The sequence below is a fragment of the Eleutherodactylus coqui genome, chromosome 1 (genome assembly GCF_035609145.1).
Source record: "Eleutherodactylus coqui strain aEleCoq1 chromosome 1, aEleCoq1.hap1, whole genome shotgun sequence".
Classification (NCBI taxonomy): domain Eukaryota; kingdom Metazoa; phylum Chordata; class Amphibia; order Anura; family Eleutherodactylidae; genus Eleutherodactylus; species Eleutherodactylus coqui.
The window spans coordinates 127,070,912-127,097,341 of NC_089837.1; the positions used below are offsets into that span (position 1 = coordinate 127,070,912).

At 42.8% G+C, this 26,430-nt stretch overlaps 1 protein-coding gene across 5 annotated transcripts in view; it reads left to right on the top strand.

Moving 5' to 3' along the window:
• The window catches only part of KCNAB1 (potassium voltage-gated channel subfamily A regulatory beta subunit 1), a 357,780-nt gene that overhangs the window by 277,143 nt on the left and 54,207 nt on the right, over positions 1-26,430 (top strand). For 3 of the 5 annotated variants that reach the window (XM_066589806.1, XM_066589812.1, XM_066589818.1), the window contains exons 4-8: positions 9,055-9,134; positions 19,742-19,786; positions 20,807-20,851; positions 22,715-22,758; positions 23,256-23,342. In XM_066589806.1, the coding sequence (XP_066445903.1) occupies positions 9,055-9,134; positions 19,742-19,786; positions 20,807-20,851; positions 22,715-22,758; positions 23,256-23,342 (301 nt within the window). Of the gene's footprint in view, positions 1-9,054; positions 9,135-19,741; positions 19,787-20,806; positions 20,852-22,714; positions 22,759-23,255; positions 23,347-26,430 lie in introns of all 5 variants that reach the window. The other 2 variants (XM_066589823.1, XM_066589828.1) reach the window with 2 other exon arrangements.

Here is a 26,430-nt window from a genome sequence, read left to right on the forward strand (position 1 = left end):
CTTCTTCTTTTTTTACTTTCCTTGTATTGTTTTCTAGCAACATGCATATAAAACGCAGCATTAATGCAATGTAATTGTGTATTTACAGCTTTTTCATACGCACCTTTAGAGAACAACAGGGCTCTATCGAACGTAATATGCTGTAAAATAGAACATGCTACGTCCTTTTTTACACATGTATTATACACAATGAATAAGTGTGAATAGATCAATAAAAGTCCATGTACTTTCATTGACTTCATTCACTGCATACATTGCGTGCAATACGCAATTAAATTACGCTTGAGTGAGCCTGGCCTCATTCTGCACATAATGGGGTGGATTTACTAATCCTGCCAAATTTTTAGACAGCTTTAATAGTAAGTCAGAAAAAGCAACACATATCCTAAAGTGGCTCATGCTGGATGATAAATTTGGCGACGACTTAGACCTTCAATGGGTTGGCTTAATGTGCAACATTATTTTGTTGCAAAATTTTGTCACATTTAAACCCTATTATTTCCCTCTAAGCTATTACTCTTGTGGAATGAGGTGCAAAAAGTGTCTTAAGCACATAATAAATGTGCTGCGCAGCATGTACGCCAGTTTTTACTGCAAACTTAGCCAGAATTCCGGTGTATTTAGCTTAGTAAATATTGCCATCGTTAACAACGTTTTCCAAAACAAGGAAGTAAAGATTATTCATTGCATAATGAAACTTACCGTAATTTCTATCATGCTTTCTAGCAGTTGCTCACAGCTTTCAAACAAAGTCTTTGCTTGCAGTCATTAAAGAGGAACCTTAAGGCCCATTTAGACCCAACGATTCTTGCTCAAAAATCACTCAAAGCTGTCTTTTGGGCGAGAATCATTGGGTCTAACTGCATGGACATTGTGCAGTTTTTGTTAACGAGTCGTTAACTAGCTAGCTGAAAGACAACGATGAGTCTTTTCAGGACCCCGCACTGAGTTCATAGCGGGATACCGCTTATACTATTGTTTCAGCTGGTATCCCGCTTGGAGAACACAGCAGGAATATGCAGAAGACAGCGATTCAGCTGTGTTCTGTATACCCCACTCGGAGCGCTCAGCTGTATACCGGCTGAACACTCTGTGAGCACAGCAGGAATATGCAGAAGACAGCGTTCCGAGAAGACAACAGCTGTATGCAGAAGATAGTGGTCCTGCGTGTCTTCTGCATACAGCGTGAGCCTTCATTTACACACTTATGCAAAGTGAACACTCAAAACTGTCACTCAAACTGCTGTTTGAGCGAATTTTGAGCGATCATCTTGCCGTGTAATGAACACAACGATTATCACTCAAAAGATGTCTTTTGAGCGACTTTTGAGAGATAATTGTTGTGTCTGAATGGGCCTTTAATATTTACAGACTGCGTAAAGAAGAAAAAGATGCAGATCGAGTGGCGCGACCTCTTTTAGAAAATTGTGCACATGCTTGGATATTTAGAAGAAATTGTTGCTTTATTTTGAAAAAACCTGCTGAAACGTATAGTGCTTCGAGGCAAAATATGCCCCTTCTTCAGTGTCTTTAAAGTTTGTTCTGACAGGGAGGAGGGGAGAGAGAGAGAGTGAGGACGCTGAAGGGTTGTGCCAAGTTATAAAGTTATCTACAAGGGTTAAAGGGGTTGTCCCGCGAAAGAAAGTGGGGTTCAGCACTTCTGTATGGCCATATTAATGCACTTTGTAATATACATCGTGCATTAATTATGAGCCATACAGAAGTTATTCACTTACCTGTTCCGTTGCTAGCGTTCTCGTCTCCATGGTGCCGTCTAATTTCAGCGTCTAATCGCCCGATTAGACACGCTTGCGCAGTCCGGTCTTCTCCCTGGTGAATGGGGCCGCTCGTGCCGGAGAGCTGGTCCTCGTAGCTCCGCCCCGTCACGTGTGCCGATTCCAGCCAATCAGGAGGCTGGAATCGGCAATGGACCGCACAGAGCCCACGGTGCACCATGGGAGAAGACCCGCGGTGCATCGTGGGTGAAGATCCCGGCGGCCATCTTGCTGAGGTAAGAAAGAAGTCGCCGCAGAGCGGGGATTCGGGTAAGTACTAAACTGTTTGTTTTTTTTTAACCCATCCATTGTGTTTGTTTCGCGCCAAACGGGGGGCCTATTGAAAAAAAAAAAACCAGTTTCGGCGTGGGACAACCCCTTTAACTTTATGATCAGTGAGGGTCAATTTGCTGCGACTCCCACCAATCCCATGAACTGCGCTCCAGTCGGTCCCCAAGTGAATGAAGTGGAGGTCAGGCAGGTACACCGTCACTCCATACACTTAAGTGACAGTGCTGGAGGTTATCTAGTTCAAGCGCTTCACCAATATCCGTCACTGTCACTGACGTGAATGAAGAAACAGCGTACCTGCATGAACGCAGCTCCATTTTCACTTGGGGATTGGCCAGACCATCATTTTTGGGATCAGTTGGTGTTCCAACGTTTGAACCCTCAATGATTATAAAGTTATCCCCTAACCTGTGTATAGGGAAATATGTTATACCTTGGCACAACCTCCTTAATCAATAAAGCTTTGTATTCAGTGATTACAAGAAGAGATTGTAGAAACAATAAGGAATTAATGCACAAAGTATATAAGAAAATTGCATATATTGTTATAGAATAAAAAGTTTTTGCTGATTAAAACAAGAAGTCTTTAACCCCTTCCCTCTCCAGGACATACATTTACGTCCTGAAGCGTCAGGGTATGTATGCAGAGAGGTCGCTGGGCGACCTCTCTGCATAGTACGCGGGCGTCAGCTGTTTACTACAGCTGACACCCGCGGGCAATAGCTGCGATCGGTCATTCGGCCGATCGCGGCTATTAACCCTTTAAATGCTGCTGTCAATTCTGACAGCGGCATTTAAAGCCCCCGAACGCTGTTCGGAGGTCCCGTACGGTCCCCCTGCGGTAAGATTGGGGGTGCTGTGCAGGTGTCATGTCTGCCGGGGGCTTTCTGAAAATCCCCAGGGCTGCCTTGAGAGACTGCCTATCAAGCCATCCTCGTATCGCATATTGTAGTCCCCCAGGGGGACTTAAAAGTAAAGTAAAAAAAAAAGTAATAAATGTTTAAATCACCCCCCTTTTGCCATATCTATAATTAAAAAGTCTAAATAATAAAATAAACATACATATTTGGTATCACCGCGTCCGTAAAAGTCCTATCTATTAAAGTAGCACATTATTTACCCTGCACGGTGAACGAATAGAGAACACCAGAAATGCACTTTTTCAGTCTTTCATAAAAAAGGCAATAAAAAGCGATCAAAAAGTCATATGTATTCCGAATTTGTACTAATGGAGACTACAGGTCATCCTGCAAAAAATGAGCCCTCGCTGAATTACGTCCACGGAAAAATAAAGAAGATATTGTGCGCAGAAGATGACCACAGACAATAATTGAAAAAAATTAAATGTCTTTGAAAAAAAAAAGTAGTACAGTAAAAAAAAAACCTATGCAAGTTTGGTATCATAGCAATCATAGTAACCCATAGAATAAAGTTATCATGTTGTTTTTGGTGCAGTTTGTGCGCCGTAGAAACAAGACGCACTGAAAGATGGCGGAATGTCGGGTTTTTTTTTCATTTTACTCCACAAAAAAAATTTTTGAACGTTTTTTAGTACATTATACGGTACATTACATAGCACAATTGAAAAATACAACTCGTCCCACAAAAAACAACCCTCATACAGCGACGTCGATTGATAAATAAAGGAGCTGTGTTTTTTGTTTCCATCTTCGTTTTTTCCTCCTCCCCCTTAAAAAAATCATATTTTTTCATCTCTGCCTCCCTTACTAGATTGTCTGTCGCACTCTGGAGGTCTCCCCTGTGTATTGCAGCCACTTCCATGCTGTGCAGCCACCAGTCTGATGCTTATCAGCACAATTTTTATGTTACTTTCACTTTCACATGAATCCCATGATGCATCACCACAGCATTACATGATAAGCTACATCCTGCAACATCTCTGCAACTCTGTCATTAGCATCTGTATTCTATATAAACCTAAATAAGCTATAGACCATAAGAACACTGTCAGAAGGATGAACTGTGATCTCCTCTATTACCACTGTGTGACATGAGCTGTGTGATCATCATCAATAACTGTGACATGAGTGCCTGTGTCCCCCTCTACACAGTTTATGTGGTAGAGTGCATGTAATAGCATCACACAGACTGAGAAACTGACTAGAAACTGAACACATAACCCAAAGAAAATCTGAGCTGGTAGAATTGAGATCACATGACCATCTGAGGAGAAGGATTTTCAGATAGAAAGGAATAACTAACCAAAGTAATGCTAATATATACTGGGGAATAGTTACATAATGAATGAAAGAAAAGAATCACCGGAGTGGCCCTTTAATTCTACTTTACATGTTATAAGCTCTTATATAGAAATTCCTCAATGCCCATATCAGTTTGAGCAGCTGAAAAAGTCCTCTGTGATCAAATTTTCACAACTTGATGTATGCTAGAGGCGAACACACCACATGAGTCTTCCAAACAAGATTCCAGATGTTGTTTTTGTCAGTGGAGTCTACAGAGGGTTCCACTCTAATGGTTCATCTTGTCTGAGACTTGTCGTAAGCAAAAAATGACAACTGCTTGGCACATCCTGGGAAACAATCACAATTCCTTAGCATCAATCATCTTTTTTAAATAAAGGAGATGGAATAATACCTCCACAATGCCACCTATTGGAAGGCAGCATTCCTTCCAGCCAAAGTCAGACTCTTTATACAAGCCTTGTAACAATGACTGGGAATTAGAAGCAAAGCCAGACTCCATGTACATACAGCTCTTTCAGGGTATTTGCCCTTCATCAGTGTACAGTAGGAGTCTGGCTTTGCTAGTGAGAGGCCTGGGACGGGGGTCAGAAACGCTATATTTTCTCCTTAGGGAAAGCACGGGCAAAACCCCTGAAACAGCTGTCTGTACATGGAGTCTGTCTTTGCTTTTAATTCCCTGTCATTGTACCGTCTAGGTGCTCTCCCTAAGAAGAAAAGATAGCGTTTCTGACCCTCATCTTTTGTAGAAATGTTTATTACTAGTGTCAGTCTCCAGGTCATCAATCACTGCTTCCCAAAGTCTATATGCGAAATCAATTAAGCATGATATGTTTATATTTAGATGTATAAAAGCATCATCCATTTCAAATGATGTCTTATTGCATTGATTGTAATGCTACAATTTTACCAAGGAGTGAAAGAAGAACTATTGATTTGTGGCTTTCTTTCTCAGTCTGCAAAAATCTTAAAAAGTTAAAGATCTTAACCTCTGAGATGGTTTATTAACCATTTCATGATCAGAGGATTTTAAATGCAATAGTAAATCTTATTTATCATTGGCTTATATCATTTATACACTGTTCAGCCTTAACATTAAAACTACTTGCCTAATATTGTGTAGGCCCCTCTTGTGCCACCCTAGCAGCTCTGACTCAGTGGCCTTAGAATCCAATATTTTCAACATACTGTACAATGGTCTTTCCTGGGACTTTGTGAAACCAGATTCAACATACAATGTCACAGACAGTCCAGATCTGTGGCAAATCCAGCTAATCACTATATATATAACTGGGGAAACCCTTGTATTACTGAAGTGCATGCAGTGGTTGGTCTCTAGTAGCAACTGTCTATAGTATCCTGTGGTTCCAGGATGAGCGGTCCACTTGGACACCAAGTGAGGATGGCTCTGTTTTATATTTTCTAAAACACTATGGGTTCTGTACAGAACCATGAAGACACTTCTGTCCTCTAAATACAAAGTGATCTACAACTTCTAGTAGCTCTTTTTTTGACTTTTATAAAAAGTAAGGATTTGCTTTGTCTGTGTTCATTATCTGCAAAATTTTCCTTAAAGGGGTGGTCTCGCGAAACCAAGTGGGGGTATACACTTCCGTATGGCCATATTAATGCACTTTGTAATATACATCGTGCATTAAATATGAGCCATACAGAAGTTATTCACTTACCTGCTCCGTTGCCAGCGTCCTCGTCTCCATGGTTCCGTCTAAATTCGCTGGCAGCTTGCTTTTTTAGACGCGCTTGCGCAGTCCGGTCTTCTCCTTTCAGCACGAGCCGCTTCAGTGTGCTCCCCGCTACAGCTCTTCTGCGCATGCGCAGATGAGCTGTCACTGCTCGGGAGCGCGCTGGAGCGGCCATTCTGTACCTTCCTCTGTTAGAGGAAGGTGCAGAAACTGGAGCTGCCGTCCGGAGAAGCCGCCCAGCTGTCCTGCCGTCCAGCTGTCCTGCCGTCCAGGTAAGTGATGGGCCGGGGGGGGCTGCCGCTGCGCCGGGGGGGGGGCTGTCGTCGCTGTGATGCGCCGGGGGGGCTGCCGCTGCGATGGGGGGTCTGTCGCTAGGCCGGGGGGGGGGGGGGCTGTCGCTGCGATGGGGGGTCTGTCGCTAGGCCGGGGGGGGGCTGTCGCTGTGATGGGGGGGCTGTCGCTAGGCCGGGGGGCTGTCGCTGCGATGGGGGGGCTGTCGCTAGGCCGGGGGGGCTGTCGCTGCGATGGGGGGGCTGTCGCTAGGCCGGGGGGGGCTGTCGCTGCGATGGGGGGGCTGTCGCTAGGCCGGGGGGGGCTGTCGCTGCGATGGGGGGGCTGTCGCTAGGCCGGGGGGAACTAGCGCTGGGCCAGGGGGGTAAGTGATGGGTCGGGGGTGATGTTCACTGACAGGTGAAGGCCCCGGAGCCCAGCGCTGGGCTCCGGGGCCTTCACCTGGGCTGAGGGTCTAGCGCTGGGGAGCCGGGAGCGTAGCGCTGGGGAGCCAGGGGCTAGCGCCGGTTACCTGCTGCCTGGCGGTGGGTGACTGGTCGGCGGCTGCGGGGCGTCTGGTCGGCGGCTGCGGGGCGTCTGGTCGGCGGCTGCAGGGCGTCCGGTTGCCATGGAGACACAGCTGGCAGCGTCTCGGGAGCGCGCTCGTCGGGCTGCAGCGAGCGACGGGGAAAGAGCCGGCGGCCATCTTGGGGAAACTTTTATAAGTTTCTGAAACGCTGGAACGGTAAGTACAAACCAGCTAGAAAAGTCATTTACAGGGGTAATTAGTAATGTATGTTTAATTAGGGGGATTGGGCAAAAAAACAAAATCACTGCTTCCTCGAGACATCTCCTTTAATCTCCCTTTTCTATTACTTTTGGAAGACATTTTGGAGGCTTCAGACCAATTACCAGTATTCCACAGAGTTATGGTATCAATATACCATATTTTCAACATACAATGGTCATCCCAGAACCAATTAATAATGTATGCTGAGGGAGCACTGTATATTAATTGAGGATGGAGAACTGTCTTAATCAATACTGCTGTTATAGACAGAGAAAGGGGAAGTTTATTTCTAAATATCTACTTTTATATGGACTTTTAGAAAGAAGAAGAAGCAAATTTAACTATAGATAAAGTTGCAAGAAAAAAGTCAGTGAACCTTTGGGAATTACCTGGATTTCTGCATTGAAGGGGTTTTCCAGGGAAATACTATTGATGATCTGGTCCTCAGGATAGGTCCTCAATTGCTGATTATCTGGGGTCCGTCGCTCGGGACTCCAACCGATCAGCTGAGCAGGCACATGCTGTCAGCGCAGCAAATACACAGAGGTCAGAGCGGAAGTCTCCGCGCCGACCTCCGTGTAGTGGCTGGCGCGATTCTCATTGAAATCAATGGGAGCTGTGCCTGCAGTTACAAGCGCTGGCCACTACATGGGAGGTCAGGGGGAAGACTTCTGCTGCTTCTGCTCTGACCTCTGTGTATTTGCAGCGCTGTTAGCTTGCACCCGCTCACCTGATCGGTCGGTGTCCTGAGCGACGGACCCCAGCCGATCAACTATTGATGACCTATCCTGATGATGGATCATTAATAGTATTTCCCTGGAAAACCCCTTTAAGTACTAATAAAAAATTGTTGGTTTGTTATCTAAGTCACAACTATATAGACAAGCACAATCTAACTAACATAATAAGACACAAACAATCGTACCATTAACTTACTTTTCCTTGCAACTCTTCTTTCTAGACAGGGTCCTTTCTAACTCAAGCCTATTATGTTATAATAAGCTATATAGGAATCCCCACTCCATGCAGTCAAACGCCTGCACTACATAAAGTGACACAATCGCTCTGTCCCCTAAGCAGAGGGGAGGCAAGTGCAGGTCCCTGAATATTTTGGTTGGCCATAAAGTAGGCGTGATCACTTCTTACTACCTCTGCTGTTCTATATGAATCTATTTGTCCCTGTTTAAGCCTGGATTTTACAGGGGTTATCACACTTCTAAGATTGATGACCTATCCTCAGCATAGGTCATCAATAGCTGATTGGCAGGGATTGTGGAATCCCACCAATCGGCTGATCACCGTGGCTGGTGTTGTAATGTACGGAGCTGCTTTGCTGCTGGAAGCAGACATGTCCGTTCATTGTGCAGTGGTACTACAGGTTGAATCCCACTTACTTCAATGCATTATCACACCAGACAACTGAGCAATTTATGGAGCTGTCTTCTTCTGGCAATAAAACATATCCACACATTAGAACACTAACTCTGGCGATCAACTGATCAGCAAGGGTCCTGGCCGGTGGACCTCCACAAACCAGCTATTGAGTGGGTGGATTTCTATAAAAATGTATATATAAAAAAAACTATGTGTTCCACTCCTTGATAGACGCCATACAGAGACCAGGCAAGTCTTTCCCTACCTGAATATTCTTTCCTTTTTGCAGGATTTACAGTACTAGAAAGACACTAGATATTTTAAGTAGTTCTACTTTTGTCTTGCTAACAATATTATACAAATCTCCTACGAGCGCTGAGTATAAAATATAGGTCATGGTAGTGCTGTCTTCTATATGTGTCTCTGCGATTATGACTGGGATGCCAGTGTTGGGTCCTAGTTGCTGGATCTAATTGGATGTCATGGTACAAGGCAGTACTCCTCGATTACTAAGCGGCTACCTCAATCCATTGACTGGTAGTGACTGAAGGCATGACTGATTTTTAACTGTGTAATATTCTACATGCAAACAATGTACGGTATGTTTATTCATTTTTTTTATTCGTTAGGTGGCTGAGCAGCTAATGACCATTGCTTACGAGAACGGAGTAAACCTCTTTGACACGGCAGAGGTCTATGCAGCTGGAAAGTGAGTGTTTTTTTTTATCTGGACTCCTTATTGACAGAGAGAGAAGATTCTGGTATATATTGTGTATTTTTGTGTTCTGTCTCAAACTGTTATTTTACCAAAAGTGATAAAAGTCATAAAAACTAATTCAGATTAGAAAAATCAGCAACCAGTCAGATCACTGCATTATTTCTCCACCCTGTTTAGATTATGGCCAAAATTATTGTTTTTGGACTATTTTAGACTGCATGGGCTGTAGTCCCCACATACCAAAATAGTCTCACAAGTGTTCAGCTTTAGTTATCTAAACTGTTGTGGAAAGTGAAACATGGACTCTGGTCAGTTATTATTAGGGTTTAAACTGATACAAGAATAGATTTGTTTGCCATTGGAATACAATTAGCGAGTTGATTGCCCGTGCTTCAGATTAGCTTTCCTGGAATTGAGGAGAAAAGTAGGTAAATCAATAGATAGATAATAGGCAAACAGCACAAATTTACCTTCTAGACAACAAATAAGCTAATTGAAAATTATTCTCTAAGGCCAAAAACATACGGCTGTACGCGCAACTAAGTTTTTTTTTCGTGGCGTATTCAAATTTCGCGCTAAAGCGGGAGTTTAAATAAAACAGAGGAAAGATAGGTGCTGCCTTATCTTTCCTGCACGTAGTACTAACTAGGGCAAGTCCTATCTTTTCTCGTCCGTACTTTTACGGGCGAGAATCCTGCTAGTGAAAACGAAACCAATGAAATCAGTGGTTTTGTTTTGTCCCGTTATGCGGCCATGATTATCACAGCCGCATAACGGGACAAAATCACAGCCATGTGAAAAAGCCCTATGGGTGACTTCACACATCTCTGATTTACGCAGATTTTGTTGCAGATTTTTCTGTGGATTTGCAGCAATATCTGCAGCAATGAATTGCTAGAGCCGCAGCATTGATTGGCCAATTCATAAATCCCGCCTCCACAACGTGATGGGTTCTTTAAACCCTGCTCAGCAAATCAGTGCAGAGCTGAATGAACTAATCACAGCCCCTGCATTGGTTCATCAAGTGCTGCATTGATTGTTTGGTTGAATAGCACTGGATGAACTAATCAGAGCCGTTAAATCCCGCAACCAGGAATTGAACTTCTGTGGGTGAACAAGGACTGCAAGCCGCCTGACGGAGTTCCGGAAAGGAGTAGAAGGACCCAGACTGAGCCTGCTAGGTAAGTACCGTATTTTCCGGTGTATAAGACGACCCCCAACTGTCGACTTATACGCAGGGAATAGGGTGTTAAAAAAAAAAAACAATATTCACCTCCCGCGGTGCTGCTGCAGGCTGTCACTCCCTCCTCCACACCAACAGAGCGTTGCTTTTGGATTGCGGGGCTTGAATGCCCCGCCTCCAGAAAGCGAAAGCTCTGATTGGCTAACTCAGTGCAGTGTCAGCCAATGAAAGTCAGCGCTGCGTTAGCCAAGCACAGCCATTCAATGATGTCATTGAAGCCCCGCATCCAGAAAGCAATGCTCTGTAGGCGTGGAGGAGGGAGCAACAGCCTGTAGCTGCTCCGCAGAGCATCATAGAACGCCGCGGGGGGTAAGTATTAATTTTTATATTTTAAAGTATATAAGATTTTCCAGCGTTAAAAAGTCGTCTCATACGCCAGAAAATACGGTATATCTTTTTATTTTTTCTAGAATGCAGCCAAGGCTTATTTTAGAGGTAGGGAATTGCATTGCCTCTCACAAAAATGGCTAGTTCATGAGATACAATGCGATAAACAAGGAAGCTCCACAGGGAAACATGGGTTACAAAATATCACAAATCACGGCTGTAAAGAGCGCGCCGTGATTTTTTTTCTTGCAACATCCCATCAGACAACACATGGCTAATGTGAAGGAACCCATAGGAAAGCATGGGCTCCACATACATGTGATTTGTAGCGCTGTCGCATCATAAGAAAATCACGTGATTTTGCCGCCCGTGTGAAAGCGCCCTAAGACGCATTTACATCAATCAAATTAGATGAGAAGCGTAATAAACTAAAGGTTCGGTCCGTGTAGTTCCTGGACACCCTTGCTTTGCTCAGTTTCCCTATCATCAAAGCATTCAGTCCTCTGTTTCCCCAGGCATATCGGCAACAAATCCCATTGGTTTATTACCAGAAGTAATTTCTGGAATACAGATTCGTTTAATTATTTTGTTATACAAAAAATAAATTGAAACAATAAAATATGAAAATGTCAACCCAAGGTTTTGCAAAGCTCATAGTTGCTTTCTCAGGATTAATAACATGCAGTCTGACATCTGAATTTATAGGAGTTACTGAAAGAACTTGGTAATCACCTTCCTCAAAGTATCATCAAAGGACGGATCACAGACAATAAAGAAAAGTCAGTGAGATGGCATTTCAGTAGTTAGCAGCTGTACAATCTATAGGATAGCAAGAAATAGGGGACAGATGGATGGGAGCATGGCTGCAGGATCAGACTACACAGGGTTTGTTTGTAGTCTGTTACCATGGAGACGCATGGATCCATCTAGGAGTTGTAGATACCAAATCCGAGACTATTTGCAAAGTAGCTTCTTTTTATATTTGTGATGCATTAGGGCAAAATAAAAATCAGCTTGTTAGGGCTCATTTACATCTGTGCTTTTGTTCTCCCTTTCGCTGTTCTGTCTGAGGAGCAACCAAATGGAAAAAAAAGGTTTTGTTTAACTTCCCATTGATTTCAATAGAAACTGAAGTGCTCCAGTTCAGCTCAGTTTGCCTGTATTCAGATTGATTTCAGGTTTTTTAAAAGGAAATAATAGTGTAGACTTCTGTTCTATTGTTTCAGTGAAAAAAAAGTGGAAATCAAATGCAAAGGACACTTCTGTTTCTTTTTTACATTAAGATCAATGTGTAACGGAACTGAAGGGAAAGGCTTCCATTTGCTTCCATTCTTGATGTCTTGTATAACGAATCCGTTTTCAGTTGAGCAAGCGGAAAGGTTAGAAAGACAAGAAAATACAAAATGGATCTGTTAAGATGGACGTAAATGGAAGCAAATTGATAGAAACTGTCTGTCTAGTTAACAGATCTGTCTAACGGATCAGCTAAAAAAATGAAATTATGGTTCCTGTTTGTATTACATTTTACTATTTTACTAAAGGGAAATCAAAACTCTGGTGTTAACGAGCCCTAAGGTGTATTTGAGCGGTGTTGGGTACTCCTTTAACCCTTTAAGGACCCGACGCGGTAAATATACGGCGCCTGGTCCTGGGCTTAAAACCCCGCCGATAGAAAATTACGGCGGCACTTTAAGCCTCCTGGCTCTGCAATCAATCAGAGACAGAACAGGTTATGAGCTGTTAGTAACAGCTGTTAACTCGGAGGAGAAGGCAGGAGGGTTTTTTAACACTTTCTGCCTTTTTCTTCCCCGAGTGCACAACGCTCATTGAGCACTGTGTACTAGAAAGTGAAAGTGGAAGGGTGTCTTCCACTATGGGAGCCAGGGGGTAATGTGACCGCCGGGGTTCCCTGCTATAGCAGAGCTGGAGGGTCATACTAGACCCTGGCCAGCTCTGCCAGTGACTAATATCACTACAGGGGTTGTTTTTCCCTGTAACTGGGGCTTCTATGGATGCCCCAGCTACATTGGGAAAGTGTCAATTAAAAAAAACAAATTGCCCTATATGTCATGGAACAAAAAGCGCAGCAAAAATAATTTTGGTAGCTAAAGAAAACAAAATAGGGCAGAAAACTACCACATGGGTAAAATCCCTAAAAAGTGTCTGGTCCTTAAGGTACAAAACAGCTTGGTCCTTAAGGTGTTAAAGAAATTATCGCGGACTGTAACCAGTGGCAGATTAAGGGGACCAAAGGCTCGGGACTGTTCACACAACTTGGACCCCCTTGTCTGCGGCAAATCCGTTATGTATGAAAAAGTCCCAATATGATTGCCCATATTGGTATGCTCATATGTAGCAGATTTGGTGCTGATTTTTGTTATAGATCTGCAGCAAAATTCCTTCAATTCAAAGGATAAAATCTGTTGCAGATTTGCATCAAAATCTGCAACAATAGTGCAGATTTTGACGCCGTTTTTGGCGCGGAACCACACCAAAATCCGCTAAATATGAATGCACCCCCAAGGCTATGTTCACATGGTGGATTATGCTGTGGACTCTTCTGCACTGAATCTGCCTGGAGAAGTGCAGCAGAAATCCGTGGCTACTATGCCACGAATACGCATGCGAATTTAGTTTTGTTAATAGGCTAAAAATAAACCACTCACAGTATTATTGTAGTTATCATGGTCCATATAACAAAGATCATTGCAAAGATCAGTAATAACACTATATACTAAATATTACCCCTAGACTGTGACCACATAATGCCACCATAGTGTTACTGAAAAGAACACCATATTCCCTCCCCCTTCCCCTTACTGTGACCATATGGCAATATATACTACTTCTTCACAGGCACTTTACAGATTGTATCAGTGGTTACAGTACCATTATATCCAGTGATCACAGGTGTCATCTCCTCTGACTAGAGTCATTCACTTTCCCTTTTTCTTCATTTAGCCCAAATCGTTATGATGACTTTTTCCAGTCGTAAGATGTCTCTGCAGAATTTGACACAAATACATCTTTAAGTCCTCAAATTTACAGAGACATAGCTTCGTTTTACAAACTTCCGCATAATCTCCCCATCCTTAGTGCCCAAGATAGTAATAATGCCATCTGAGGTGTCCCACACAGTGATAGTATCCCCTTTTTTGTGTTTCCTGTCGGCTCCACAAAGTGAAACTTTTTATTTTTTACTGTGCCACACACAGTAAAAGTGCCCCCACTCCATGATAATACTTTCCTTATGTCCTCAGTCAGTAATAATGCCGTAAATAGGCCTCCATTCACAAGTAGTACTCCACATAGACTCCCACTTAGTAATAATCCCCCTTATAGGCTCCACTCAGTAATAATTCTCCATGTAGGCCGACATCAAATCATGCCGCTCACAGATACCCTCTCAGTAATAATGCTCTACATAGTACCCCACTTAGTAATGCCCCATAAAGGCCCCCACTCAGTTATAATACCCCTCACAAGCTCCACTCAGTAATAATGCTGCATATAGGCTCCCATTCAGTAATAATGCTTCAAACCCCCTGTATTTATACCCTGTGTATTTATTCACCTCCATGAGAGCAGTGCTAGCCACTTCACAGAGGTCGGGGCAGAAACTTCTGCTGGTTCTGCTTCGACCTCTTTGTAATTGTGGCATTGCCAGTGGGCGCACAGTCAGCTGATCGGTCGGGGTCCTGAGCGACAGATCCCAGCCTATCAACTATTTATGACCTATCCTGAGAACAGGTCATCAATAGTATTCTCCCTGATAAACTCCTTTAGCTTCAACATGCAACATAACACATATATATTCTTTTACTTTACACCTATCTGGCTCTATTCCTAAAATCCCTTCTTCAACCCGGTCTCTCCTAGCACACCCTTTGGTTCACTAATATTCCAAAACCAACTATCAGGGCCACACTACAGACATTAGGGTAGTTAATGCTCCCCTACAAACCAGTCCCTTGCAGTCCCAGTTGTAGCATCTCCTGTTTATGAGTCTAGCATACACTTGACCGGTTCCTAGGCTGACATTTCTAGAGCTTACTCCTCCCAATACTGACAAATGTGGCCAGCCACATCGCTCCAGCAATAACCTGGCAAGTTATCCCTTCACACATCTAAGACTATCCGAGACTCAGTGCTCTAAAACGGCAACAATTTCACAGTCACCTTACTGTCTTCTTCCCAGTGACATTCTGCAGGCCTTCTAAGGCAACGGAGGGGAGCGGGGAGGGAGAGTGAGAAAAATCTCTTTCTTCCCCCGCTACCACTCGCCGCTCCCCGCTCACCCCCGCTGTCATTCAGCTGAGAGCTGCCCCTGATTGGTCCCTGCGCTGAGCCAATCAGAGGCAGCACTCACTCACCCATTCATGAATTCATGAATGGGTGAGTGAGAGCTGCCTCCGATTGGTGAGACTGTGACCAATCAGAGGCAGCTCATTCAGCAGGCGGGGATTTTAAATCCCCGGCTGCTGAATACTACTCACAGCAGTTCAGGAGAACTGCCGGCCGGCCGCGGCTGAACTCCATCTGCCGGGACAAGGTGAGTATATATATTTTTTTACTTTTTACACAGTTTTGGATGATTTTCAGGGAAGGGCTTATATTTTTAAGCCCTTCCCAAAAATTCATCCCGCGCTTGCTGGCAGCCCATTGCTTTCAATGGACAAACATCATTCTTTTCTGCCACAGCTGTTACAGCTGTGGCAGAGGAGAATGCTTTGTCCAGTATATGTTCTCAATGGGGTCGGCTCTGCTGCCGCCGGCCCCATTGAGCGCATATAGAGAAGAACAGGAATCGCAGATCGCAGATAGGTGCGATCTGCGATTTCTGTTCTATAATTAATCAGACGAGCGCATAAAAAGCGCTCATGTATCCGATACCATTGCAAAGCAATGGTTCTATAAAATCACCGGACGCATGCGCAAATCGCGCGAAAAAATGCCCGTCTGACCGAGGCCTTATACTGTATATTTTCTTACAAACCTGGCAGCAAAGGCTATGGTTTGTATCAAGACTTTCCACTCCGAACATATTTGGTGGGATGTTCACTTTAATTATAGTTTAAAACTGGAGAATGAACTTAAAAATAAACTTTCCTGTTTAACATGGAGATTAAGCAGAAAACTGTCTCATGGGAGATTAGCCAAGAGCCAGTAACAGAAAACAGGCAATCGCTGCAGGTGAAGTCTACCAGGATCATAGTCTAATAGAAATGTTCCAAACGATCAACAGTTAAATCTTTGCTTTTTTGGATCAGAAACTAAAATGTCAACATTTCCAACAGATTTGCATTAATATAACATTCCATTACATAATATTCATTCTGCTACAAGATATCTAAATGAAGTGTTTAAAGAAAACATATTATCATTTTAATAATGGAGCAGTCTGAAAAACCAAATGGAGAAACCTTTAAAGAACATCAAGCACTAGTTTACATGTAGAATTAATCTATATAAAGAAGTTGATCAACTTCATACATATGCAGTATTGTACAAAGGTTTTAGACGGGTGCGGAAAAAATGCTGCAATGTAAAAACACTTTCAGAGACAAAAGTGTTAAGGCCTAGAGATGAGCGAACCTACTCGGCCACGCCCCTTTTTCGCCCGAGCACCACGATTTTCGAGTACTTCCGTACTCGTGCGAAAAGATTCGGGGGGCGCCGTGGGTGAGTGGGGGGTTGCAGCGGGGAGTGGAGGGGGGAGAGAGAGAGGGCTCCCCCCTGTTCACCGCTGCTACCCCCCGCTCCGCCCAGCTTCCCCCCGCCCCCCGGCGCCCCCCGATTCTTTTCACCCGAGTACGGAAGTACTCGAAAATCGCGGTGCTCGATCGAGTAATTACTCGAAACGAGTAGGTTCGCTCATCTCTATTAAGGGCCCATTTACACGTAACGATTATCTCTCAAAGACTGAAAATGATAATCGTTACGTGTAAACACGGGCATCGTGCACTTTTCCTGTGAACGATGATTTTAAGGTGAATTTAAAATCCATTGTTCAGCGTGAGTCGGGAGATTAATTTGTATTCTGCCAGGAGCCTGTGCACAGCTGGGCATGTGCTTAGTCAAATGCTTGGCTCTGCAAACAGCTCCTGGCGGCCCCTTTTACATACAAATGAAGATGAAAAAGTGTTAATGGCTATCACTGGCCATTAACACTTTATGCAAAAAGATCGCTAAAACTTTCAATCTTTCAATTGTTTGAAAGATTATCTTTGCATGTAAATGGGCCTTACATAGTTTAATTTTTCAAATAACTAAATACAAAGTGAATGAACAAAAGGGAAATCCAGATCAAATCAATTATTTGGTGAGCGTGTGTGCATTCTCGACATGTTGGTTTTCTTAAACACTTGTATTCACTATGAAATAACTACTTTAGAGCATCTTTTCTTAGAATTGTCTGTTGTGCTGTTCCGCTTTTATTCCCCCTGGAAATGTAAGATTGCTAACTGGATGTCTACCATTTCTCAATGGGACATATATATCCTTATACAGACTAAAGGTAGTTTCACATCTGCGCTGGGGATTCCGCTTTCCTGCTCTGTTCGGGGAGTAGGAAAGGGGAATCCCTGCGGCTGAATGGTTCAGTCTATGGATGGTATCGGACAGCACTGGGCAAGCCCCATTGACTCTGATGGAGTGCGCCCGCTTTCTGCTCAGCGAACCAACTTTCGGACAGAAGAAAAAGCGCAACATGCAGCGTTTATTCAGCCTGACCTGTAACAGACCCTCAGGCCAGAGGTTCTGACGCAGATGTGAAACCGACCTAACACTGCCTAATCAGTCCAGGTATCCCCTCTCTTGACAAGGAGAATGGGAACACCCAGTTGACAATTTATTCAGCCACTTCTGGGAGAAATAAAAAAAGGCATGCACAATGAAGAAAGGCAGAGCTCCAAGAAAAGGTACTGCAGTATTGTTATTTCACAAAGTGTATAAGATTTACTAAAGAAAAGTTGTCAGAAGAGCAGACTGCTCCTCCTTAAGGATCTATATGACACAAAGCTTGATAAGCAGCAGAATTGTAGACTGTTTCCAGTAGCAACTTGAAAAATTGTGAATGCAGCTTTTACTGATTATACAGGTTGTAATTCAGGAGCAGTGCAAGACAAGAAATGCAGTGTACTTGTAAAGCTGTGCAAACATGCAGTTTAAAGGTACCCATCATCTAAAATAGCAGTCAATTCTGCAAATCCCTGGAGTTAAGCCACTGCTAGAGCTGTCTGTCAGTGGCTTTCTCCAATCTGCACACTGAGAACACAGGCGCACTCCGTTGAGCCAACTGTACACATATTTGCAGAAGTCGGGAGCAAGAGCTGTCTGCGGAATGGACAGCTACCCATTGAGGGTCCCCGTTTTCAGTGGGACTGGCTGGCTGATGTGTATGGGACCTCCAACACTCTCCTTAAAGATAATACTGGGGGAGATAAGGATAGGGCATGTTCAACAACTTTTTGATGATGCTTGGTACCCCACTGCTCTCTACTTCCTACTGTGTTGCAGAGATCTCAGCCTGACACAAGCACATGGGACCACTGCAACCAAGTGGTGACCCTTTAAGCATGTCTCTGACAAGCCAATCACAAGAAGGCTCACCGAATATCAGGGATAAATGCCACAACCTAGACCAAAATACATACGATATAGATTACGTTTTTGTTTAACTTACGCATTTGACCCCTAAGTTCAAAGGGCTCATAAGGGATCTTCTTCACTCAATACCTGATGACATGAACAGCTATCATTTATAATGTATAGCCAGATATTAATAGTTAGGAAAAAATAATACCAAATTGTAATGGATGAAATCTCAGATTGGGAAGGCTCCCAACTACATGTGATTTCTGCCTGACCACATCAAGTACCAATAGACAGTGAGGAGAACCAAAATATAGTCACATAATGTACTTCTATATACTCAGTGTGCCGTACTGCCTATTGGTTCAATCATTTGAGCCATATACCAGCCTTGACTGGAAAATGTCACATTTTTAGGAGAGGCAATTCTAAAATGGTAGATATGATGTTACAAGGAAGACACATATATCAATATCGCAATATCATATCATACCAACTACTTCATGTCCCATGTTGTAATAATAAACAGAATATATTTGCATGACTTGTACCATACACTATTCCAATAATAAACCTGGAGCAAACATGTGAATTTCACAGTGCCACCTCACATCAAGGACATTATATTATCCATACAATAATGGTGAACAAAGATGGGAAAAGCATAGAAAAAATAATAATAAATATGAAGTGGTGACCCTTTAAGCATGTTTCTGACAAGCCAATCACACGCCCCAAGTATGTGTTAAAAATAAAAAAAATTATATTCTCTTCTCCTCAGCTGCCGGTGCTCAGGTGCGTCAGGCCTGTCTTCTCCCTGCACTGCTCTGAAGCTGTTTCAGTAGGTGGGGATTTAAAATCCCAGCTTGCTGAAAGGGCTGTATCTGATATGCTGAGCACTCAGCCAATCACAGGCAGCTCTCAGCTATTCATTGAATGACAGCTGAGTGCTGCCTGTGATTGGTCACAGCACTCAGCCAATCACAGGCAGTGCTTGACAATTCACTGAATTCAATGTTCACCTATGTCCTATTTTTTAACGCGCTTATATTTTACACAGAAAAAATCAGCCGGCACATCAAACAGCCGGGGCCGCGGGAGCAGGTGAGTATACGCTGCTCTCTGCAGGGGCTCGGGTCGGGTCCCGCTGCGAGAATTCTCGCAGCTGGATCCGACCCGGCCGTCTGCAGGCGGCCTCAGTCTGTGAAAAATAATGTGAGTATTTTACGATATGGTGCCTGCTGGTCGTGTAAACATGTCTCTGAGGACAAGTATGTTTGCACTTCTGCTTCTAGAATTAGAATCCTTCCTATTTGCCCCATAGGTGCAGGTGTAGATGAAAACCATCAATAGTGCAACACAAGGTTTCTTTCTTCACTTTGAAACAGTTTTATGCTCAGTTGGAAAAAAACTTTCTCTTCTTTATCTATCCCAGGGCAGAAGTTATCTTGGGAAATATCATCAGGAAGAAGAACTGGAGGTGAGTTTACCTCAAATTCCCCTTCTCCATACAGTGTGCTTGGTGAGTGCTTTGAACACAGAAACTGGAGAATTTGCCTATAGAGATTTGCTTTCCTCAAAAATTGTATGGATTGTTGCAAGTTTTACATCAGTTGCCATATTGTTTCTTAAAGAACAAGTGTGCAGCAATGGAAGGGGGCCAGGGGTTATTAAGAAGATTGGGTCATTTGCTTTCATTACAGTGTCTGCAGATGGCTTTGCAATGTTAATTGATGCTATTATTAATAATAATGTGTTTACAGATGTAACTTTCTATCTCCAGGGCAGCTGCTTTAAAAAAAGAAGTAAATTATGGTGCATTTATTTTGGAAGAAAGCTAAAATAAACAAACCATTCCTTCATTGTATGTTTAGTAGATACAGAAAAAGGAAAAAGCACTTGTAGTGGAAGCAATCTGCTGACCTCCACACGGCAAAAACTGTTATTGTGTATGAGTAATCTTTATCATATGTACATTTCTTCCTGTTCCTGCCAGCTGATATTATGCACACTAATGACTTCATGTGGTATAGCTCTCTGGTTGAGATGCTAGTGCCGTACAGCTCTTGGATCTACATTAGAGATGAGCGAGCATACTCGCTAAGGACAATTACTCGATCGAGCATTGTCCTTAGCGAGTACCTGCCTGCTCGGAAGAAAAGGTTCGGCTGCCGGCGCAGGTGAGCGGTGAGTTGCGGCAGTGAGCAGGGGGGGAGGGGGGGGGTAGAGAGAGGGAGAGAAAAATCCAGCCAGAGGGGAGGAGAGAGGAGGTGAGCCGGCGAGGGTGAGGGAAGGGGAAGACAGCTCAGATGGTAGTATATATCGGCCGGCCATGAAAACGGTGGCTGATATACGCTTGTGTGAATAAGCCCTTACACACTATGTCACTATGAATATATGTAAAGGCGCTAATATAGGTACAAATACTTCCAAGGTCTTTATTCATTTTTGCATCTCATGTCTCTTTCATAACTGGAATAAAACTTTTTTCTTCCTACAGGAGATCAAGTCTGGTCATTACAACTAAATTATATTGGGGAGGAAAGTAAGTTCAGTTAAATTCCTTGTAGTTAAACTGTAATGATGCAAATGCTTACCTTTATATTAGAATATGAGCATAACATGGTATGGTGAACTCAGGCTTAATGCCTCGTCTGTCCTCTCAATCCCTCATTTAAAAGTGACTGCTTTATACAACAAATGACATGAGCTCAATGTACAATAACTGTACTACACGAGTGCAATAAAAACGTAAGAGCACTCAGGTCTCATTTACATTAGAGATAAAGCAACATACAGCAGTTTAGAGAAATGGAATGGCATAACATATGCTTATGTAGCAGTTATACATTAATAGGCCCCTGGTGAGTAATGACACAATTGCTGTAGATGATATCTATTTTGCCATTACTCCCTATGGAGACAGATTGCAAATCTGATTATAATACGTGTATATGTTGGCATTGAAGAGGAAATTATACGGTTCATGTGGCACTTGAAACGAGATATGTAATCTACTAAATAGCTCTCGGCGGGAAGGAAGATCTGCCATCTATAGGTGAGAACTCTATGAAGATTCCCTACTAGCTGCATCTCTGCAAGGAAATCTGCATCTCTGCATCTCTGCACTTTCCATAAGTAAAGAAAGTATATTTCATATAGCTAATCAAAACTCTACTGCATACTGACAGGGAACACCAACTCTACTGTTTACAGATTGCTTCTAGTGTGGCTGATAACCCAAGTTATGTTTCAGGGATGGGACATTGATTTATACCTATAGCTATTATGTCACTTCAGATAGGGCCATTTTAAAACCCTAGTAGGCCCATTGCAAGCGCATTAAAATGGGCCCCCACCCACTATAGCCCATTTCCCCTCCGTGCTGTCATGCCATTCTCTCCGTTGAATGGTTGTGATTGGCTCATTTAGCACTGGCTCTTATTGGCTGATCCGCGGTGCTTGGGAATCAATCAGAGCAATTGCTTGCTGGGGGCGGGGTTTACAAACCCCATTACCAGCAAGCGATGTTCTGTTGGTGCTGAGAACTGCAAGCAAGCCTGGAGACCAGTGGGAGGGACCTGGACGGCGCCTACTAGGTAAGTATTGCTTTTATTTCACGTAGTGTAGCTAAGGCTTATTTCCGGGGCAGGGCTTATATATTTCAAGCTCCCAACAATTTAGGCTAGGGCTTATTTTAGGGGTAGGTCTTACTTTTGGGGAAACACAGTACCATGGGCTCTGGTGCAGATTCCCCTTTTTCCCTATGGTTAAAATGGCTCTGCCTTCGGAGACCAATTTATTCCTACCAGAAGTGAGAAATGTAGCATAATTTGCTCCACATTTAGTAGCATTTGTTGGATAACATATAGTCTTAGTGTAGTTTTAGATGACACAGTTGTCCTAATGATGATGGCTCCTGTGCTTTCACGCAGCAGCGATATGTGTTCAGTGACTGGAGGTGGAGTGCACCAGAGATCTCTCAGAAGACACCCACCTCCATTCACTGCAAACAGGCAGTGGTTCTTAGATGAATGACTGCCTGTTTATGCTGAGTGAGAAGTCACTGATCGGTCGCTCCATTTCAGTGAGCTGAAACAGAAAGACTAGGAACTACTGGGCAACTTCTCACTCAGTACCCTGACAGATGCCATGTTTACATGGGTCGACAGTCAACTGCAATCTCTCATTTTAGCAAGTATTCATGCAACTATCAACCTAAGTACTCTTACTCTCTTGCAAGAGATATTTGGAGAGCAAACAAAAGGTGCAGATTAATGGCAGACATGATATATGCAGTTATTGTACACGTGCCTGTCTGTACTATAAAACATTACTTCAATCAGTATATAATAGCTGAATTTCAGGAGTACAAGTTTACTTCATATGGATCTATGTATTTCTCTAGAGCGGAAACCGAGAGAGGCCTGTCAAGAAAACACATTATTGAAGGTAATTGTATTTTATTTTTCACTTTTTTTCTCCACGTATTTCTAACACAGTCTGTACTAATTCATCTAAAGTATCACTTGAGTTCTAAGAGTGAAGGGAGGCTTTCTTTGACAAATAACCGTATTTCACTAATGGATGGGTAAGCATGCAGTATATTTCAAGAAACCTTTTTAACCATTTCTGTAGAAATGGAAAGTAGGGTTTAGAGACCATCGAAGGAAGGACTATATATATATATATATATATATATATATATATATGTGTGTGTCTAAGAATAATTAAAAGTCAGGATGAAGGGAAAATATAATTAATTTTCTTGTGATGACGGGGAGAAAATGCCTTTTGATACATGCACTTTAAGCGTCTTTGAGCCATATGTTAAATATGCCTCAGAGAGAGCAATTCAGAACAGATGAAGTGATTTTCCAAAAGGTCGAGTAAGTACCTCATTTAAGCTTCTCTCTTACCGTATGTTTTCATCTTTGTTCTGCTTGTAGGATTAAAGGGCTCTCTCCAGAGGATGCAATTGGAATATGTGGATGTGGTGTTTGCAAACCGGCCAGATAATAATACCCCCATGGAAGGTCAGTACGGGATGATTGATTCTGATTTACAGGCTTCCATCACCTGTTGCTGGTAAATTAAATTCTGTGTATAAAAGATAGAAGATGGGCAGCTTGCCATAATACACAGCATGGGCACATTATCTCAAAGCCAGGCTGATTTTCGAATCTATGAAACCTAATAACCGGCAGAGCATTATCCATTCTAGGAAAAGGTAGAACTCGGTCAGATCATCATCTCTATTTGTATTTTCTTCATAAGAAAACAGGTTTCATTTGACTGTGACTTCTCTTATCTGTAAACTATTATATTGTCAATGTTTTTGTGAGGTCCACATTATTAAAATCTAAGCTTCTCTGTTGGAGATCACCCACTCAGGCTTGCTTTATGAAGCAGCATGGATCCTAATCATAGAGTTGGAGATTAATCACAGAAATGACTGTTTATTTACTCCTATTTTGTTATATAACAGTGTTATGCTGAAGGAAAGAGTGATTGAGTTGTGTCAATTATGTTTTATAATTATATTTTCATAAAAGCTCACATTTGTCTGCCAGATAGGAGTACAATATCCAGCGGAGGCATCACATGGCATACATGAAAGATTTAGAACAGAATTACCTTGACTGTTACATTTAATGGGGAAATGCAAAGATACCTGCAGTGCATTACTCACAAAAAATCCTCCTTTGAAACAGAAGCCTATCCCAAAATTGGTGCAGGTCCTACTTTTCTAATCCCTGGCATTCAAATATTATCACTGAGGGAAACCGCATCTGAATAGTCACTTCTTTCGACCAACCATGTTATTATTTTTGGATGGGCCGACAAGTCCACCACAGTGAGAACTGTCTTAAAGGCTATAGAAAACTTTGTGCATGAAAAATCAATATACACGTATCTTACTAAGTCCCTGCAGAAAAAAAGATGCTATTATCTGTTTTTAAGATTAAAATTTCCTTCTCATGCATTTAGAAAGCCTCATACTTAGCTGGCAGGCTCTCATACATTTAAGTTTCTGGCTCCGGGGTTTATTAACCCTTCACTTCAGTTTAGGGTAGTACACCAGTTACCCATGATTTACTACTCCTGCTAGTTCTTTCCTTACTTGGATGAAATGCTGTCCAAGGGAGTAAAAAAATGTTAACATAAGCCCCGATGAGGGGTTGTTAGAGCATGCCATCAAGCAGTTTCAAAAGACTATGCTCTATATATGAAAGACTATAAAGTTATGTTTGTGTGTACTAGTCCTTGTGTCTTCAGTCAATATGCAGTATTTATAGGACAATTACATATATGGAAAAGACATCACCACTCGGTTAGGATTGTAGTATAGATTTGGACATTTGTAGGTTAGAGGATGGTATTTGCAGGTCACTGAATGACAACGCATCAACGTACCAACATTTCATGGATTGATTTGTTATTAATGTCTTGATACTAGAGATGAGCGAGCACCCAAATGCTCGGGTCCGCGTTATTTGAGTCGAGCTTTTCGGGAAATTCGAGAGCTCTACTCAAGTAACGAACCCTATTGACTACAACGGGAGACTCGAACATTTTTGTATGTGTGACGCCGAGTGCCGAGCTTTTTTTTTTTTCCTAGGTTCGTCTCTCTCTCTCTCTCTCTCCCCTGCCTGCCAGACAAAAAACTTACCATTGACGCGCACTGCGTCTCAGCAGGGGGGGGGGGGGGAACAGGCACGTCACAGCTAGGAGGAGCCAAAAACTGGGGTCGAACACGGCTTGGTGCACGTTCGAGTAACGAACACCATCGAATACGCTATTACTCGAACGAGCATCAAGCTCGGCAGAGTATGTTCGCTCAACTCTACTTGATACCGTTATGTACTGTATATAGCTCTATATTCTACTGCTTAATCAGCCTGTTGCAATCTTGCCTGAATGGGGGGCCTAGCATTTGCACTTTATTCTTATTGTTGAGTTGTGGGCAGTGGTGGACGTTAAGGACCCAGAAGCTTTATTGCCTGGAAGCACAGGCTACTTCTAATCTGACACATCAGTGGTGATGACATTTTTGCTCACTAACGCCAAATGCTTGCAGACTCCCATCTTACAATTTCTTTTATTTAGCAGTCAGCATGGAGTAAAGATAGAATATTTTTGTAAATTAGATGTAATCATTACCATATCAAAAAGTCCAAGACAAGCTTTTGAGAGCTGTGGCTTCCATAGCTAATTTACAGCATAAAGAAAAACTGCAGGATGGTTGAATTGCTAAGCTGACAAAATGTAAAAAGTTTTTCCGGCAAAGCTTTAAAGGGAGCCTGTCAGGGAAAATATGCCTACTGAATGCCTCACAGCGCTTGGCAGGGCTTTTACAGAAATGGGTACATACCTTTTTTCCCATTTATAGTATTATAATTACAACGAATACGTACTTGACTGTATTGTGATATGAAAATTACTTAACTATTCACCCGAGGGAAGTCCTAAGTCCAGGAAATGTTCTGGGTCTCCTGGCAAATACCATCCAGCACCTCCCCATTGGCCTTGATTGACAGCAACACTGTAAGCTCCTTTGAAACATCAGGTATCCGCTGTCTGTTCATTGCCCAGTGCATGTGTGGCACTCACCCTGCTTACAGTGACGTCGCCTAAGGTTACCTTAAAAATCTAGGCCAAGTGGGAAGCATTGTGAAACTTTTTTCAGCGAGACATGGAGCACTTGCCAGGCCTCAGGATACTTGTGAAGATATTTACATAATGCATTAAACTACTTTTTCTCTGCAATCAAAGCACTATGAACGGAAAAAAGGTATGTGCCCACATGTTTGTAAATGCCCTACCAAACAATCTGAGGCATTTAGCTGGCCTATTTCTCTCGACAGGTCCCCCATTTAGAGTGTATCTCTAATTATATGCAACTTTTCATCAATCAATAGTACAAGCAACGATAGGAAATTTTATAATGTATCTTATTAGAGAAAGACGTGTCCTTCTTCACTGATCAGACTCTTCTCCTGTAGTTTTAATTAAAGGGGTTGTCTCGAGGAAGCAGTTAATTTTTTTTTTTGCCCAGTCCCCCCCATTAAACATACATTACAAAGCCCCCCTGTAAATTACATTTCTAGCTGGTTCGTACTT